Source organism: Lagopus muta, chromosome 6 (genome assembly GCF_023343835.1).
Source record: "Lagopus muta isolate bLagMut1 chromosome 6, bLagMut1 primary, whole genome shotgun sequence".
Classification (NCBI taxonomy): Eukaryota; Metazoa; Chordata; class Aves; order Galliformes; family Phasianidae; genus Lagopus; species Lagopus muta.
The window spans coordinates 36,606,562-36,627,158 of NC_064438.1; the positions used below are offsets into that span (position 1 = coordinate 36,606,562).

At 36.2% G+C, this 20,597-nt stretch overlaps 1 protein-coding gene across 1 annotated transcript in view; it reads right to left on the reverse strand.

The window, feature by feature from the left end:
- Window positions 1-20,597, reverse strand: part of SLC25A21 (solute carrier family 25 member 21) — a 221,158-nt gene that overhangs the window by 20,226 nt on the left and 180,335 nt on the right. The window contains exon 4 of the mRNA XM_048950029.1: window positions 3,250-3,316. Coding sequence (XP_048805986.1) covers window positions 3,250-3,316 — 67 coding nt within the window. The remainder of the gene's footprint in view (window positions 1-3,249; window positions 3,317-20,597) is intronic.

Genomic DNA, 20,597 nt, shown 5'->3' on the forward strand with positions numbered 1-20,597 from the left:
TAGAGTAGCTAGTATACATACAGTTTTGCTAAAAGTATCCAGCTATATCATATGGATTTATATTATCTATATCTACCCAAGTTGCTTTTAAAAAAAGAGCAATTTGTCTTTCTCTCTACAGTTGTATTAAGTTAATAGCCTTGTGCAAATAAATAAATAAATAAATAAATAAAAAATTCCACCATAAACGTATTTAATGCATGCTTTTGTGTATATAATAACCAATATTGTCCATCTGGCAAAGATACACTTTAATTCACAGAAAATAGTCAAAGTACTTACCAGATGTCTCAATAACACTGAGGTAAAAATACATGCTTGAAACAAGATGTCTGGGAATGCATGAACAATATAGATTGCCCCAAAAGTTCATCTGTTAACCATTCTATCGGCATCATCACTTCTTCCCTCTGAGTTCAATCTAACATAAATTTATAAACTTAGACTTTTCATCTTACAGAAATACCTATTTTCCTTCTTGGGAAGGGAGATAAAGAGAAAGAATAAAAAGAAATAGACAGATATGAGAATCTACTTGCCTAAATTGAACCTGCATCTTTGACGCAACACGAAAGCTGAATAACTGTGGCTATATAACTTTGTTTTAGCAACTTTATATTTTTTAGCAAATAATCATTTCAGGTAAATATATTTCAGTAGAAAAATTAAATCAACAGCAAAATTAAATTTCTTCTTAGTACAAAATCTGCCTAGCTCATGCTCTATACACTTTTATGAGATATAAAAGACATCTTACCTAGAAGTTTTCAAAAAAGTTCATTACAAACCCAAATCAAGGCAGAAAAATTGTCTCTCTATCTTTTGTGCTTTCTATGACCTCAAACACATAGGCATTGACACAGATCTTCATGACCCTAGCCAATTTGGCAATGGGCAAGGGACATACTTGGGCCTGTTGAAACATTTAACACCTTCAGAGGAATAAAAGGTGGAGTGTGAGCCAAAGGAAGCAGTGAGTTTCCATTAGAGTTTTACATTTATATCCAAACAAGTTTAGTGGAAATTAGGAGAAGAGAAATTAAGCCAAGCCTAATTCTCTTTGGGCCAAAGCATAGATTCAAACTCTATTTGGATGTTAGAAATTGTGCTGGCAGATAACATCTGACATTAAACAGCTTCAGGATCCAAGATCTTACAAATACATCACTGTACTGTCCTATTCTTCCAGTGTAGAACAGAGCTGCTATCTCAGGATAACTTAATGCCATGTTGGTGTCCTTGGAACAGCAAAAAGTTTATAGGAATAATGCAAAGAATTAAGAAATCAATGATTTAATTTAGAGGCACGTTTAGCATTTAGACCTGTTTCTCAAAGTTTCAGAAACCATACTGGGCCCTCACATTGATGCCCAAAAAATATGTAGAAAGCATCTCACTAAGTAGCAGGTAGTAAAAATATATAAGAAGCTTATGATGTACAAAAGGAGGCTGAGACAACTGAGTTTGTTTATCCTGAAGTTATGAAGGCTGAGGGGATCTACTTCCTGCCTTATACTGTCTAGAGAAAGGTTAAAGAGAAGACACTCAGACTGTTCTCAGAAGTTCACAACAACAACAACAACAACAACAAAAAAGAAGATGTAAAGCTGCAACAGAGAAAATTTGGACAGAATATAAGGTAAAATTCTTTACAGTGAGAGCAATTGAGCACTGAAGCAAGAACACAGACAGGCTGCAGTCTTCATCCTGGAAAATTTTGAGAACTCAACTACACAAGGCTCTAGCTATGAAGTCAGAAATGTTTTGGGTAATAGGTCACCAGATGACCCACAGAGATTTCTCCCAATTTTATATTTTGTAACTATATTTAATATTGTGGAGACTAAGCCACAGGACTAAGAGAAAGTGATTTCTCATTTTTGAATGACTCAGGCTGGTAGGAGAGAAATCAAACTTGGTTTTGTATTTTAGTTAAATATATGCTGGAATCTGAAATGCATGATCAGATGAACTTCAAGTCATTCGTACTGCAATGAAATAGAGAGACAGCCAAAACATCAGACTGAAGAAAACAAGTTATTAGGAAGCTTTTAAATATCATCCATTTTTCTCCACTGCCACTTTGCCATTAAACTGAACTTTAGTTTGCTTAGTTGAGTATCAAATAATTTTGAGATAGATGACATCATTTGCATCTAAAATGTTAATGCAAACAAGAAGATAACATTAGCAGAACTCCTATTACAAGGTCATATCCTGGCACTTAATTCTAATATTCTTCCTCTATAAAGGAATTGGAAGGTGAATGATGAATGGCAGGCTAAGGCTCAGGACCAGGTGCAGTTTTTTAGAATGAAACAAAAGAAGAAAGAAAGGAAAAATCAAGATGTTCTGTATGGTAACTGCTTTCAAACATACTTGACACAACTATAGAAGACTTCAAAGTTGTGAAGTGAAAGACAAAATGGATTCTTTGATAGATTTAGAACTGTAAGATGAGGTGATTTTTTAAAGTACGTTTTGATAAAAGGGATTGTATGGTATAACTGAACAAAATTTGGTGTAATGATATATTTTGCATAGGAGTGGTACTAAAACAATGATCTACAAATTTACATAGGGGATAGTAAAAGGAAATCAGATCAACATTTGACACTGAATACACTGTTATAGGCTAGCATCCATTTCAAGAGCTGGAGTAAAACATTCCTTACATGATAAGAAGTTGTACCCACATATATATTTGATCTGGAAAAAAGCAACATTATAGACAAGGCTGTTCTTTGAAGCATATGAAAAATCTCAGGCAGCACTTAAAACCTACAGATACACTACTTCAAGTTTCTTAGTAAATACTCACTAGGAGTGGCTTCCTTAATTTTTCTTGTGTTCATTTATTAAGCCATTCAGAGTATTAGCTGCTCTGTAAATTGTTAGGTGTTTCCAATTAAAGTTTAAAGCAGAGGTAATTGTGAAGCTAAAATCTGACTTCTAGTATTTTATTATAAACTTTGCTTATACAAACTAATCACAACTTGTTTTTCAGTAACTTTATATTCACAGATAAAAAATATCCTAACTTTTAAAAGCATTATCCTACACTTCTTAGTCAAGTAGAGTTTTTATTCAACAGAAAAGTTTACTACTTCTAAAAATCAGAAGATCAACATGCCAAAGAATCTTAAGAATCAAATGTCAATCAGTGTGGAAGAAACACAATATATTAGAGCTGCTCTTCTTCTTGCTTATGTTTTTAAAGGGAAAAGCATGTTGATTTATATTTTTTACCTTCACTGCCCTTTTGGGCGTCTCAGCCAAGATGGGAGGGAGTATTCCTTTGTAGAAACCCAGCAATCTATAGAAGAAAAAAAAAAAACCATTTTTTCTATGGATAAACAGCAGATCATTGCCATATTGCCAATTCATATTGCCTTTTCAGGCAAAGAAATTAACCTTTCCAAACATACAAACATATAATAGTAATGCTTTTTCTTTGCTTTACTAATTAATGTATTACCTACTTTATTATGTGCTGGTGAAAAGACAATCAAAAGTCAGCAATTAAGAAGTAAAAATTCAGTCAAATTTTCCCGAGTAGACAAGAAATTATATTTAAAAGAAGAGAAACAATTTTGACACTGATGAGGAAGTACTATTTCACTATATTTGTTTTTTTGATGTAGCAATAATGATATTTAAAATTGAAGTAACAAAATACAAATTTGAAAAAAAGCTTAATTTCAGCAAACTACATATAGAAATCTGCATGCTTATTTCAGACACTAGGTTAAGGCACCTTTTAAAATTTTGTTTTTTACATGCTTGAAAATACATGAAATAACTTTTTGGGGCAATTCATTTTTCAATACAAGTTAGGTATTCACAGAGACAGAATACATGGATTTCATCTTGGAAAAAAACTTAAAAAAAAAAAAAAAAAAAAAAAAGTAGCAATGTCTTGCTACTGTACTCATTCAGGTCTTTGCCCTTCTCTAAGCCTGGCCCCATAAATGGTCACAGGATTTACAATAGATGTAGTCTTCTGGAGTTCATATGAAGCCAAGCGTCGATCTACTGTGATACTTTGCAATACCTAAATTTTATATATATATATAATTTAGGTATTTAAAGGCAGTCTGAGTTCCACTTACTATACAAGGTTGGATCTTGGGAATACATCAGATAGTTCTCAGAATCCCCAACTGATGTAAAAGTAGACATAGTTTGTGTATGCTAGGCCTCCACATTACAGAGGTAGTGCTTCGCAATCCGCAAAAAGCTACCTTGTCAGCCAACAAGAGTATATCTTAACACTTATCCATCTTCAGATATCTCATGCTTCTTTCAAGACTGTAAGAGGGAAACAGTCTACAGAAGAAATCACATTTAGAAATGTTTAAAGGTGATTCATCTTTATAAAACTGCCCATTATGCGGGATACTTTTGCAGGGTGTAAAACAGTAATCACAACAGAACCTCCTATAGCTATCCTATGCACATCAAAGAAAAACAATTAAATTTACAGTCCTCATCCAACTGTAAAAAGCTACAAATGCTATATCATCTTTTTAACCCTCCTAACATTTCTTTGATGTTCTGTTACTAAGCCACTCCAATGTAAATAAAATATTTAGGTTTTGAAGAGTTTCCAGAGTGGGAATATCACTTATAGCTCTTCTGAAGTGAGCAAGATATAGATTCCAGTCTACTATGAAAAGAAACTTTGATCATTTTATACATTGATGGTTTCATGACAAAACACTGAACGTTCCTAGGTAAGAGATTTCAGGAATTCATTGGAGGAGTCAGATGTTTGAATTTCCTCCAAGTCTCAGTTTAGGAACATAAAAAAATACAGATACACAAACATATATCTATACCTGTATGTATTGCTCTACAGATATAGATATAGATATAAACAGATATATAGACATACATAACCATAGATATTGGTAAAACAATATAGGTATAAATAGAGTGGCTACAGTCTTAGCTTTTAACAGTTTATATATATTCAGAGTATATTCTTGCTGATTCAGCAAGCTATTGAAACATGGAACAACTTTATGCATGTGATTCACATAGTTTAACATGAGTTCAAACTGAAATCAAGGTCCAAGAAGGATCAGCAAAAAAGAAAACAAATTCCTATAAACACCTTCTTCCTTACAGTTCAATCTAAAACACTGTAAGTGTATTTACAACAGGCATCACATTTGGAATTTCTAGTACTCCATCATGATTGGAAATTGAAAATGGAACATCCTCCGCTGCTCTACTCACAGGTGTAGTTCTAACTGATGAGAAGTGAGACCTAAACTTTATCCAGATTTTCTCATTACAAAAATATGTATAAATTGAGAGATAACTCTTTTAGCTCTAATTCCCACAACAGCATTACCTGGACACAGCGGTTCAGGTTGCTTTTTCAGTGTAGCCTTCGTGCATGTTAAAATATATGTAGCTATTGAAAATATAAGTTACATAACATTCCAGTGGGCTCTAAAAATATCAGGAAAACTCTTCAGAGAAATTGTAGATGGAAGGATAACCTAAAGTGAGCAACACATTCGCAATCTCAGCAATATTGGTAGACCAAAAACATTGTTTCTAAAAAGAAATCCAAAATTCTGCCACATTTCAATATTGAAATATCAGTTATTCAGATGATCAGTAGGCCAAGCTGTGGGCTGTTCGAAAACTCTGGAGAAGTGAAACTGAAAATACTAAAAGCAATTATCCATTACTCCTGAATCACAGAATGGTTGAGGCTGGCAGGGACTTCCAAGTCCATCTGCTTCAACCCCTCCTCTACCAGGGGCACACAGACTAGGGTGCTCAGAACTGTGACCAGTCAGGCTACAAATACCTCTAAGGAGACAGACCTCAAAATGTCTCTGGTTACCCTGTTCAATCCTTCTCACAATACAAAATACAAAAGTGCTTCCTGATGTACAGATCACACCTTTGGTACTCTTGTTTGTGCCCGTAGCCTCTTGTCCTGTCACTGGGCACCACTGACAGGAGCCTGGCCTCATCCTCTTTGCACCTTCTCTTCACATATTTATACACGTTGATAAGAGCCCCTTAAGCCTTCTCTTTCCAGGCTGAACAGTTCCAGTTCTTCCAGCTTTTCTTCCATAGAAGAGATGTTTCAGTCATGTACTCATTTTTGTGGCTCTTTGCTGGACTTTCTCCAGTATGCCCAAGCATGCCATACAAGTCTTGTATGGAGGAGCTCAGAACTCAGTACAGCACTCAAAGCTTCATCACAGCTGATCACAAGAGAAGGATCACCTGCCTTCACCTGCTGGCAATAGTCCTCCAAATGCTTTTCTTGCTTCAGGCATTTATTTGCTTAAATGCAAATGCTTGAATCTGCTTGAGGTGACAGCTTATGGTGACAGCTGAGCTGTTGATATGTTCCCTTAGGTTCCCACTACCCATGCCCTTTGTCAGCCCCGTCTATTGCTCAGTGACAAGGCTGCTGATAAACTCACCTGTTTTTCCTGGTTTAAAGTTCTCAACAGGACAGCTGTCCTGGGCACATTATGTGAAGCCAATCTGCTATAAGGCCAACACTGATGGCTTTCTCCTTGAAGAACCTCTACTGTGAGCAAGGAAAATCTGCAGAGATCAGCAGCTATATTCATGTCCCTACAAGTGGGCTTCACTGTTTTAATCGTCTTTTCTTTTGTGGAGGCAAATTTTACCACACAAAAACAGAGAGGAAGGAGTTAAGATCTATTCCTATGGAACATATTAAGAAGTCTAAAAACACATGAAAACTTTGAGGATACATACATATAGGCAATATGTAATTCAGTAAACATGGTAAGAACTAGCTCAGTATTTAATTACAAAATGTGGTTTGTTTGGTTTCTTTTTCCTTGTTTGAAATAGAAGCATCCAAAAAAAAAAAAAAAAAAAAAAAAAAAAAAAAAAAGGTTAGGAAGCACAGTTATTGAGATGAAGTGAAAGAGGGGAAGGAGAAACTAAAATAGTCCCATCTCATCACCATCTCTTATCAACTGAATACATTTTTGCATGAAGCAGAGACTCTTCTGTTCCTCAGACGAGTTGAGCAGCTGCCACCACATTTTTCAAGTAATGCTTTACAAATCATGCTCATTAAAGATTTCATTATTTGAAATCTTTGCAGAATGAGCTTTTTAGTTATTTTTAAACACCAACATGATGATAGCAGAAACTTAAATGGCTCCCATGCCAGCAAGAAAATGCATCCACACATGAAAATGTTATACTTCTTTTCTCTTTGGTCAATAACAATGAATTAGCCTACTTGCACACGGTGTACAAAATCTTTCAAAGTAAACTAATGAATGGTGATGACATTTCACATTTGAAAGATGTTATCACTTGGACTCAGAACTCTCTTCAGAAAACCAGTGTTCAGAAAAACTGTGGAACAGCAGCAATCACTGCAGCTTGTGATAGGAGAGAGGGTGTGACATCATATTCCTAGCTAGAAACATTGGAAAGAACAAGTAAATCTCTAACAGAAACACAGCCACAGCTACATCTTATTTTGTTTCAGTAATAATGGTCTAAATGAACACCACCATTCAATTGTATTCTGGGCCACAGCCCAAACTTGTCTTTGCAGAAGTTGATTTTGAAACATTACAGTCAATCATATATTCTCAATTTGTTCTTTTAGGCTTTAGCTATCCTTCTGGTTTCCATTTCTTCTTTGGAAGCCTTGAGTCATTCATCCTGGCAAGACAACTAACCCAAATCAGTTATTTTCTCCAAAATATGCTGAAATTATGATCTTGCTTAGTTTGTTGTTTTCTTTCTCTCTTTCACATAATTTTCTCTTTAAGGATCTAATAAAGCTGATTGAAGGCATGAACACAATATTGCTTTTCTTATATTGCTGTCAAATTGAAGTTTCTTACCCACACTGTTTTATAATTGAAACAAAATACCTCTTAGGTCCAATACTACTTTCATTACCTCTATATTATCCCAAGTATAAATAAAAGACCTGGGTTTCATGATCATGTCACTTATACTAAATGGAATGTGCAACTTTCTGTTTTTACAAGGATTTTTCTTTCAACAAAGAGAAGGAATTCTAAAGACATACTTGGCAGAAGAGTGGCTATTCTTCAAAAAGAGAGAAAGAATACATATCTGAATGTAACAAAATTTACTTAAATTTTTTTACACCAGGGAAAAGATATTTTTTTATTTCATGGTATGTAGCATATTGTGAACTTATTACTATCAGATGGTAAAACATTTGAAATTGGAGCAATATGCCTTTAATATATGCACTAGTGTGAGGTAATCTCTATGTTGACCAAGCCGGAGATTTCAAAGATTTTAAATTCCCAGAAGTCTCAGGAAAACTAGCAAGTGTTTAGTGAAGACAGATGCAAATTAGTACTTCCTGCTGAGAAAAAGGGAAGAAAAATATAGCCATTTATTTTGAGAGTAGCAACCCACCAGCCAATAGTCACACATGCAGTTCACCCAAATAACCGTGCCTACAACCATTTGCCCAGCTGAAGGAGCATCCCATAGGGAAATCTGGATGTCCTTCAGCAGGAACAGGCAAGGAGCTGGGCATACTTGAAAATATATTAAAGGTTAGGAACATTCATAGAAAACCAAGTTTCAACACTCTGTTGCTATCCAAAAATCTTTTTTCTTGTGAAGTATATTATTCTACTGCAGATGTTAAGCACATGACACTGCAGGAACCTCAGAGAAAGCTAGTAATGACACACTTAGCCGAGTTAGCTTCCGAACTTTTATTATGCAAATATTGCTTTGTATCTATTCTCTGCCTATACAGATACCTGCCATTTTAGCCACAAGCACCAAATACTGGGAACTTGTTTTTATAGCATACTTCATTATTTTTTTTCCACTGAGCTCTCATTCATCTAAACTACTATTTGTTACAACACATAGGAATTAACGGAAAATATAATTTCTTCCCAGCAATTAGAAGTAGTACAGAATTATATTTTATCATGGGGCTGAAGAAACACTGTACTATGTATTAGAATACCAAAAGTCCAGCTACAAGAATACTAGAAGCAGACTGTCTCAGGAAAGAAATCTCCCAAATAAATTAAGGTAACGGTCTGAAAAGTAACTGGCTAAAAAGGAAGAGACTTTCAGTGAAAGGTGCTCTTAAGATACTTCAGAAAAATACTAAGTGGAGGAATTGGCTCAGAAACAATCAGACAGGCCAAGAAATGGATTAATAATCAGCATCAACCTACCTCACTTATTTAAAATGACAGTCATCCTCATATTTACTGCATGTGGGTCAGATTATGAAGTTATTATGATGCATCATCCATGTGTCTTTGTTATTCTTACTGAGAAATGAGTCTTTCTTTCATGAGTTTTAATCACCTCTCAATCCCTTGGTCAAAATCCTTGGTAATTTTTGGCTTTCTGGTCTGCGCTGAACCTAAATGAGCTACAGGACACACTTACATGTAAATCCCTCAAGAGGGGGAAAGATGAAACCTTCTTGTGTCTATGGCAGCAAAAAGTGGGAGTAAAAAAAAGGATCTTTGTTAGAATTTTTCACTATTCAAATGATTCTACTCTCTAAAACTTATTCCTGTATTCTCTTTGTGTTTCACTATACCTAAGCAGCTAGCAAAAAGCATCTAGGAAGTAGAAGTGAGAGCCCTGCACTGTAATGGACAACATAGCCTCAATAGTTCTCCATGCATAAAAAAAATGAATATCTTGTTCTGACTTCTTGTTTGGAAGATGAGTATCATTTAAGTAAGAGGGACATTTTTACCATGTCCTGCCTGAGTAACAGATTCACTTAAAGTAAGCCAGATTTTTAAAAATGTGAGTACTAAAATCAGATAGAACAATTAATTGTGTGCTTAATTAAAAGGGTGACTGTCATCAGGCTGTGCCATGACCCACCATGCCTTTAGGCAGAGTACTCAGATGGTGCAACCACCACCCAGCAGCCTGTGGCAGCGAGCTGAGGGCCTCCTTCTGAAATCTTTAGTTGGTGAGAGCACAATGCAAGTACCAGGGCTGGAAAGCTAGAATGACCTCCCCTACTAAGGGAGGATTTGGGCCATATGGGATAATGTCGGCTGTGACTGCCAGCTGCAAAAAGTGCTGCTCGTCTCTGTATCTGCAGGAGGAGCAGAAAAGCACACCCCATGGGGCTTGGTGCTGCCTTTCCTCTTCTTTCTTACCACTTTTTTTGCATTCTGCCCCCCATCACCAATGAATGAAATACCAATTTTGTCTGTTTGATGCAATTCCTGTTGAAATTGGCGCAAATGGAAGCATTATCTCTGTCAGCTGCTCTATTCTCTTACAAAATTGCTGGGCTGCAGAATGGCTCTACATGTCTTATTTCTTAAAACTGACAGCATTTTCTTTTCCAAAAGACTTTCGCTGTAACTGCCTCTTTGTTTGCAGTTGGAATAAGCTACAGACATGCCAAAACAGCTTTGCCTAGAGCTTCTGAAACAGAAAAATTCTTCATTGTATTTTGGATTGTCAGAACTGGCAGAATGCTTCATTTGTTCAGTAGAAGTTTTAGTTGTTCAAACACTAGAAGAGAATTTAACTCCCCCCCCTCTTTTGCTAACAGCACTGCCATAACTGGTACGACAGGAAGCAGTCACTGCCTTAAAGCAGCTCCACACCTATATCTATTGAAGCTAAAGAATGCAAGAAAATGATTCATTTTCAGTTTTGAATCAGGTTAAAAAATTGGCTTTTCTAGCACCATACTTAGAAATCCATTTTTAACACTAATAAAAACATAGAAAGGATTACTAGGTGAATTTTCTGGAAGAGGCTGACAGCATTTGTCTGTGTTAAACTGATGCTATGACTCATTAAAGGAAAATTCATGAGATTAGCAAAATTTTCTGTACTTGCCCTGGGAGTTTGTCCTACTTAGATCAGTAGTGACTTAACAAAAATACATCATTTTAATTTCATCAGAAAGAATGTGGCTCAGGAAGGAAATTTTTGATTGCAAGTTAATGTTAGCCTTCACTAGAATAAGTTATACTCTTCAAAATCCACATGTGCAATCTCTAGGGAGTTATCTGAATACATGTATTCTTTCCCATCTGTGAGATAAATATGAGAGTCAAGAGGCTTTCAGTGTCATTATATAGATTAGTGACTCTCCCAAGAGGACTCTAGGTTCATGATACACTGAATAACTTCCAATGAAATTTGGAAGACCAACTTTCAGAGATCATTTTGTCTGTGCATGGCTTTTGCACCTGCAATTATTTGTGCTTGTAATTTAGGTTACTTAGATGTTTTTAATTTTCAGATGCAATCAGTGATGTAAATACTTAAATAAATTGAACAGCAGGCAACAATTACTGCAGGTGCAAAATTTTGTCTGGAATAATTTGGATTCATAAACATATTGATTTTCTGAATTTAAAGGTATAACTAGGCCAGTAATAATTTTACAGTGTTTTTAACAAACTAAAAGGCACATATATTTTTCCTGTTTCTTAAAAAACCTCAAAGCAGCAGTTTTTAGTGTTAATAAGAAAAAGGTATCATCAAAAATACACAAACTTGTGTATAACAAATAATTTGATTCCATCTTTTAACACCTTGACCTTCTGTGTATTTTTGTTACTCACTTCACAATGTTTCTAGCAGGAAATCATAAAAGATTCATGACTTTGTAACAGGAATACCACTGATAGGTGCACCAGCAGAGTGCAACAGTCCTGTACGCACCAAGAGCAAAGCATGTGGTATTTGGAGCACTGATCAGGTAGTGACAGTCTCAAGCTTTCGCTCCAGCCCATGTTATGCTTCTAAGAAAATTGCCACATGAAGGCCTCTGTTTCACACTGACTGCCATGGATGCTGGAACTGCGCCCCAAAACAACCTCCAGTTATTCAAGCACTGTGTGCAAATGCCCTAAAAATACCACAAGGATTAATAGCTTTTCCTTAACTTTATCCCAATCTAAAAACAAACAGAGTTGACAGTTAATAGAAACAAACATTTTCACTTTTTAGCACAATACATTTGACTGTGAAAGCTCTCTTTCCAGATCATGTGAGGTAATGCTTCCAAACTTATTCCACTTCCAATACCTCCTATGCTGTGTAGGCATTCCTCTCGTGCTTCTCATGCAAATGTTAAGGTAAAGCACAAAAGTGTCACACTGTTACTTTGTCTGGAGAGGTGACCAAACTCTACACGAAACTTCTCAGAGGGAAAAGGTAAGGTTAAGTGACTGAGAAATGCTGAAGTCTTAGCGAAGAGTTACCGTAGAAATTCAGCCAAAGCTGAATGCTGAATGACAGGAAAGATTTTGCAAGGCTTTAGACAAGCTCTCTCCCTCAGTGTAGTTACTGATGAAAAAACTGCTACAAGGCTTTGGTGTAGAGATATGTAAACACCTTCTGAGATCAAATCTATAGGAAGACAAATGTGTGAAGGAAGGAGTTGAGTAGAAGCAGCTGTCCTAATTAATATTATTGCTATTTATTTTTTAGCTGTATATTTATGTTTTCTATAGCCATGCCCCACCTGCCAGTAGTCTCTTCATCTGCATAGCTGTCTATAACGAAATCAACACTTTATTAAATAAAGAAAGCAACGGTGTTTCATTGTGTCTCAGTGATATGGCAGTTTCTACTGAATTATTTATTTTTTTTAAAAAACTTGCATCTTGTTCTCTGAACAGCATACCTGCCTCAGCAGGTTAAACTTGAACATCTCTTTTGAAATGTTTTCTTTTTCTCAATATACTCCTCTGATCCAGTACCCTCCTCAACTTGAACCCTTCTGCAGAAAAGAAATTTTGCCACTTTGGCATTGAATAAACAAAACAAACCAACCCTATCTCCTAAATTACTTTTAAAAGCATGCAAAGTATTTCACCTTACAGATGAACAAGTTTCACACAGCAATCCAAGTAAATGTAACACAAGCTATTTAAGAGCACACAGTGAGATTAGTTTAGTAAAATTTTTCAGCATTTTATGACTTAAAATAGTGATACCTTTACAACCAACAATACCTAAAAAGTAAATAAGTTTGGATCGAACATTTTTCTTTTAGATCTATTTTTCTCTGAATTCCCAAAGAGAAATCTTTTTTCTTGCACGGCACACTAGCATGCTATTGGGCTTGTTCCACAATCAGCCCTGAGTGTTTAGGACTCAGCTGCATCAGCTGGTGACTACCACTGCCCTTCAGCAGCAATGTGACTTGCAGTGATCACAGTTTGCAAGTGTAACTGCAAATTGCAACCACACTTCTTCCCAGCTCACCATCATCAGAGATCATTACAAAGTGAATAGAGACAACAGTTCAATAGCCATGAACAAACTACCACCTGGTATTAAAGAGAGTTAATTTAGAAACATGTGAAAACCATTCCTCCACACAGTAAAACCAGAAAGGACACAAGAAGACATATTTATCTTGTTTTAAGGGAGCAAGAAACAGTTGTAACTGCAGCTTCATTGTGAACCTGCACCTGGCAAACTGCTGTTGAAGAAGAAAGAGTCTGCTCTGAGCAGATTTGCATGGCAAGGGTGGGCAGGGAGCTCAGGCTGCAACGGTTGTGCTGCAGCTGCAACTGGTGCTGGAGGAACAGGTGTTGAATTGGTCGTGAGCTCTTGAGATCCACAGGGAACGCTAGGTGGAAATACTGGCAGTACTGACATGCAACATGGCAGATCCTTTTACAGGCCGTGCTTTACTATAAGTTAATAATACTGAAAAGCCCTCAAGTGTCAGTATGCTTTAATAAAATATGTTTGCAGTGCAAGAAAGAACTACACGATTTATGATTTTGTACTGAAACCATGTAAAACTGGCAATGCAGTAAAAAGGCAGAGAAATTCACCAGTCTTGACAACTGCCTTGTGTTCTCCTTTGGGTTATGAAAATTCACATGAGGACATCACCCGAGACCAGATGAAAATTATTTAAATAGCTCTGCGACTAAGAAGAAAAAGAAGTCATAAATTCCTGAGCAGCAGTAATTCTGAAAGCAGCTCAACCTAACTTTCTTTGTGCGATGGTGCACTGGTTGGTTCAGGATAATTTTTGTCTCCTGGGATGAACGCACTTTTAAGTAAGTTTTTATATTTTCATGTGTAAAAGTGAGTGATAATAACAGAGATTCTTCCCTTCAATTCTCAGTGAAATCAAATCCTCTGTGTTTTTCTTCTGTTTTTGTCTATGAAGCCAATGTGTGAAGATGTTTGGTACTGTAAGTTATTCAGAGACAAAGCAGAGTAGATTAACTGTTACATTCAAGCCTTGAGCAAAAAAACTTCAATGAGTTTGACGTATGAATGCTCACATATGTCTATTGCCTCATATGTACAAATATATAAATATGTATATACATATATACATCACTAACAAACAGGCTCACATTAGAAACATTGCACATTTTGATTCAGAATTTATAATAGAAACTTTTTGTTTTGTTTTGTTTAGAGGTACTTGAAAAACGGCTAAATGTCTGTTCTGATAATGGCTGTGTAAAACTTACACTTGAGGATATAAGAAATCATAAATAATCAAACGAGAGTGGAAAGAGAAATACGATGCTTTCTGCCGTCTCTGGGGTCTGCCCTGCATGTGGACCCCTCAGAAACCGCAAAGCATAAAGCGGTGCCTCATAATGTAATGAATACCTGTACTTTGCAGGAAAAGTCGCTCCACATACAGACAGATGCAGGATGTAGCAGTGTACAGAGCCCTGGTACTGCAGCTCGAGCCTGCTACCATTTGAACTAAAGCAGAACTACACAAGTTGGCACTAGCAGCAATTCCTTTATCCTTTCTGTGGGCAAGCCATCACAGCACACACACAGGCAGAATCACTTTTCAAGCAAAATGAGAAGAGAAAGGAGGTAAGGAGAAAAACGCAGCCTTGGATTAAGTTTAATGGATGTACCTATCTAATTAATTCTTTTAAAAAAATTATTTAAGCCTCTGAAATGCAGCCTTTCTACAGGACGTTATACTGGAGCAGTATTGCATCACAAGTCAAACGCATAAATTCAGATTAGAGTTGATGAATAATGAAGTATTATTGCACATTTTCAGTTTATTCACTCCATACTTGTTTGTGACGATGCCTTGGATCTCAGTGTTAACCATTTTACTGGACATCTGGTGTTTGCTGCCTACGGTTTCACTATTACCAGAGTCATTGTAATTCTATAGCACATCTGGGCCAAATTCCCTGGCAGTTCTTAGTGAATTCTGTGGCAGTGGAAACATCTGTAGTTGCACACAGTTCTACACATACAGAATTGTGAGGTGTGTAGAACGTTTTTGAACATTTCACATGTCAGTGAAATCTCCGGGAAATCACCCACCCATAGTGGATTATCTTCTGGCATTTTTTTTAGAAAGTTTTGAGAGATATGTCCAAATCAAGTAAAAGCACAGAGACTCTAATCAATAACATTTTATTTTCATCAGTTATTAAAGAAAGAACCAGAGCTTCAGCCTTCATGTTTTCAGAACACACAGCATTTGGAAACATTTTCTTGTAAGTAGGAGGACTGATTCAATGTGAAACCGGCCCACTGCCATAGGGAATGTTGAGTACTGTAAATAAATCATAGGCTACAAGAGCTGACGAGAATAAGAGGAGAAACTTAACAACAGATTCTCTCAATGAATACCAGGCATAATAATAATTTCTTCGAAGGTAAAAAATAAAAATTAAAAATTGGAGCATTGCCATGCATCCAACATTTGTGTACTAAAAACTTATTCGTTAATGTTCTTTTAATGGCATTATAACATCATCTAAATATCAGTCATTTTTTATGTATATTGTGCAGTTAAAATGACAAAATATTGTGCACTTTAAAATGATGGACTATTATTTGTTATGAAGAAAGGTTTGTGAGAGTGAGTGTGCTGGAAGAAACAGTTTTTACTCCTCAGACACTGAAGTATTCCTGCCAACTAGTTAGGTATAAATCAGATATTACAACTGCATGGACTTGATGCAATTATTTCCCTTGGAAAAGGAAAAGGAAATGGAAAAGAAAAAGAAGAAGGAAACAGAAAAGAAAAAGAGGATCCTAGCACCAGCTCTCTTTCCAGGAGCACAACACACCACTGACTAAGCCACCAGATGACTAAAGTAAAATTGTCATTGGCTGAGTCAGGTGGCTCTTGCTGCACATACTTGGATTGCTCAGGGTGAATCATTGGAGGGGGTAGAACCTCATCTAAATTTCAGCCTAAATCCTAATCTGATTTCAACTCTAAATTCTTAAGTAAAGATACCAAAGGCAATAAGGCTAGAGTTACAGTATCTAGAGTTCGTCTAACCTCAAACGGGACTTTGAGAGTGATTTTACAAAAGGAAAATAAAAATGCAGTACACCAGAAGGATTATTCGTAGTGATAACTACGATAAAGATGATGAGGAGCAATAATAAGTACAAGGAGTGAAAAACTGGAGAATGTATATGTGCGGTTAGAGCAGTATGGGAAAACATAAGGATGACTACCATAGGAGGGAGAATCTGTGACTAAATACATGGTCAGGAAGATTTAGAACACATTTAATTTCTGCATACAGTAATTGCTTGTTACAGGGCAAGTTCATCTCACCAATGAACCTGATTTAAGAAATGCCTACATGTTCCTAGCACAGCTTTTCCCAGGTTCTTGTTTCTATATGTGTATCATAGTCTTTCACACTAATTTGTGCTAATTAGTGTTTTTGTTGTGCTAATGTTTTTTGTCATGCTAAATGTTATGACCACACTTTATACAAGATCATTGATGAAGAGTTCTAAAAAGGAAATGCAAGGTGACTAGAAATAGTGAAAGTCTTCTGAAATGGAAATTTACTTCCAAAAGAAACAAAAATTTGTGGAGATCATAGGCTGATAGTAAAATAAGCTGAAATGGCAGAGCCATGATGGATGAGTAACACCAAATATTTATGGCTTGAAATTCTGTCTGGCCTGGCTGAAAGACTTTTCACTGTGCTATATTTGTTCTCATGCAGATTAAAGATGACACTGATCTTCAATATAGGGAATCTAGGCAGCAGACTAGGTGGAATGTAGAAAACAGACAGAAAGAGCAGGAAAGGGTGCCTGGAACAGGAAAGTTATGATATCCCCTGCCAAACTGAGGTAGAAATTCAGAAATTCCTTCCTCAACCCCAAACAGTAAATAGGTGAGACTGATCTTCAGAAACAAACCATCCTCCTCTAAAGGATTTCCTTTTCACCTCAAAGGACAAATCTGTACTATCTCATCATCATCTGTGTCCAATCTTCCTTAAAAGAAAGGAAAAAAAAAAAATCCTCTCTATCTTGCATCTAGTCAATTGTGCATTAAGAAAAATAATCCCTCTTGATCCCTGACAGTGACTTGCTGAAGCTCTGAAGCATGATGTAAGTGCTATCATTACTATAATGCAAACCTGCAAGTTTATGGCAGGTTCAGGGAAATGCAAGAATTCTTGCTCACAAAGCTTCATTCAGGAAGGGAGATGAGCTGGGAAACTGGAGGACAAACTAAGAAAGAATCCATCAGGATCTATCACTTTAATAGTACATACCTTCACCTAGAAAGTACATTAAATACTAGTATAATAAATAGTACTTTAAATTGCAAAGATCAAGTAACAGCCCTCCAACAAAAATTCTTCTATCTGATTGGTCTGGTGATTTTAATAAACTCAGAGAAAATATTTGAAGGCTGAATTTGCCTAATTTCAGGTTCCCAGGTACTGTTTATGCTGAGCAATGTTGAAAAAGCTTGAATTCACTGGTGTCAGAAAACATTTTCCTTAGGTGAAAAATATGCCTATGTATAGTTATCAAATAACTTCTCAACATTCTCTTCTACTACTAGAAAAATGTAACCCTTGAACTGTGTGACACAAGATGTATTGTACTCCTAAAGCAGTTCTCTGGTTCTCTCAAATTTCTTCAGCATCTATTTTCTTTGAAGTGTTAAATAAATTAAATATCATTTAATTTAGTATCTCTACATTTTCTTTGAAGCAACGATTTAATTCAGTATTCAGAACTTTGAGTTGTCTTACCAAAGCTGTACTCGGCATTTCTCTTCTTTTTGTCTTAGGATTGTACGATCATTTTTGCTACAATGCACTGTAAGCTCATGCTAAAGCAATTATTTGTAACTATTAATTCTTTTGGTGCTTATACTACCCAAGAAAATGCTCTTTATGTTTTTGATATAACAAATGTAATATGAATTCTGATTCCTCCACGAACTATTTTGTATTCGGCTATGTAAAAAGACATAGTTGCATGGTGACCGTGTAATTGGGTGCAATTCTACATCCAATTTGCTAATCCAGCAAAACAGCAATTGTGTAAATTGAATCATTTACCACTTTCATTAAGTGTTCACCAAGAAAATATCACAATATTGATGCATTTTAATGCATATTTTAACTTCTGCTTTCTGTATGTGACTTCTTTGTTTTTATTTAACCCAAACTCTTCCTACTCTTAATTACTGTTCTCTTTCTTGATTCAGGAAGGCTGGGTTGAATTATACATTTGATTCCAGAGATAACAATGGCTTTGAAGCAATCCCAAACCAAGCTTGGGAAAAGAAAGGCTATAACTGATAATATTTCAGCAAATGTGAGAGCATTAGTTTCACATCAGTGAAATTCTGAATTCTGTCATCTGTTTGGCAGACAGAAAATTCACCCTGCCAAGATAGCAGGGCCTGGTGATACCACAAATCTACTTTAGCCCATCTGAAGTTCCATTCTGTATTGTGGAAAAATGTCTGGGCTTGTTTTCACATCGGCATAAAAAACAAGAACAAGAAAACAACAAACAAAAGGTAGAGAGGATCTCCCTTTCAGTTGCATCATGTAAGGGCACAGACTTTTTTGCCAGATGAAAGGAAGGGACAGTGTGTAGCCAAGAGAGCAACTGGTAAAGAGATTATTTCTTCTTCTAAGTAGTTAGTTTATGTCAAATGTGGGTGAAAACAGAGCTTAAGAGTAGCCAGAGCTACTGGAGGCAAGCGGAAGGCTTGTGGAGACTTGGCCTAGGATGTGGAGATATTCCCTAGCCACTGTGGTAGGATTATGACATCAATTAGAATGCAAAATTAAGAAAATCAACAAGATAGACTGGCTTACTAAAGAGAAGATGCCAGAGAATTGCTAAGTCTGTTATCAGTAAGACTGTAGTTTACAACTTGAGCTTGAATTCAACAAGCCATTTCCACTGCCTTCATGACCACTCAAACTGATCACCAGCTCTTAAACTCCAGGCATTGTAGACAGTTATTACTTTCACAAGGCATTTTCTGTAATCATGACTAGGAAGCCATTTGTTCACCTGACGGAGAAAAAGTAGTATATGCTAATATGCTAATACTGGACAGAAAGAAGATAGCTTAGATATGTCAAGATATGTAATATATATTCTGAAGATGTCTGATAACGACTGTTTGAAAGGAGAATCACTTTACTCTCTTTGCTAGCATTATTTGATTACAAAACCTTGAAAATAATTTACCAAATTAATATAAATCAACAAAAAAGGCTTCTTTTCTTTTGCTTTTTTGGTGCTATAATGTTTAATACTCATTACACAAATAATTTCTGGAAAGTGTTTGCCCCACTCAGTAAACCAATTCATGGCCCACAGACAGGTGCAGAAATGCATGAAGAAAGACACAAAATCAAGAGCATACAGGTCTGGGCACATAACGTAAGTGCTTGCTTCTTCTGGAGGCAGAGCTGGTTTAAAATATCCATGGAACTATGGCTTTGGTTAGGCAGAAATCAGGATGTAGCTATTCTGTCATCTTCTTGAATTCAATTTTTTAATGTAAGGCTTACATGTTGCTGTATATTATACTCATCCAGCTGTGTTGCAATAATGGCACTTTTACCCTTTCATCAGGCAGTAATTTTGAATTTAAAAGCTTCTTTTAGGGATGGCTTCTAAAGTACAACACATACCACCTCATGAACGTGGTAACTGATATGTTGACATTCCAGAGTGCTAAATAGGTGAGGATGTTGGCTTTCAGGAACAATCTCTTGCCAGATAATACTTCATTATCTGACAGACCATCTGGTTTCCAGTCCATCAGTGCTATATTAATACCATCAGCTCTCTATGCTTGATTATTGCCCAACATTCTATTACTTTGTAAATAAGAGAACTCAAAAAAAGGAGTCTTCCAGGGACTGAGCAAGACAAATCACCACTTGCTCATGTACTTGTCATTGTCATTTTTGGATAATGGCCAAAGAGTGGATTTTTTTTTTTCTATGTGACTCATGAATTCAGAGTACAGCATACTCCGTTGCTATCAGGGAAAGGATCACCAACTTTTAATTGCACAATATACATAAACACAGCTGGCCTAATGACTCAGGTAGTAATGCAATATGTTACTCTCCAAATTTCTGTTTCAGGTGTGACCTCAGGACTCTTTCTATTCCAGACATTGAAAACTGTGAGATTTACAGTGGTTTACTCTTAGATTACTGGGAATTTTCAAAGGGATCTTCCTTTTCTGGGATTTCAGAAAGAATGTTTGGTCTGTAAAAAGAAGCCATTATCTATTGGATATACTTTTGGTGTCTGTT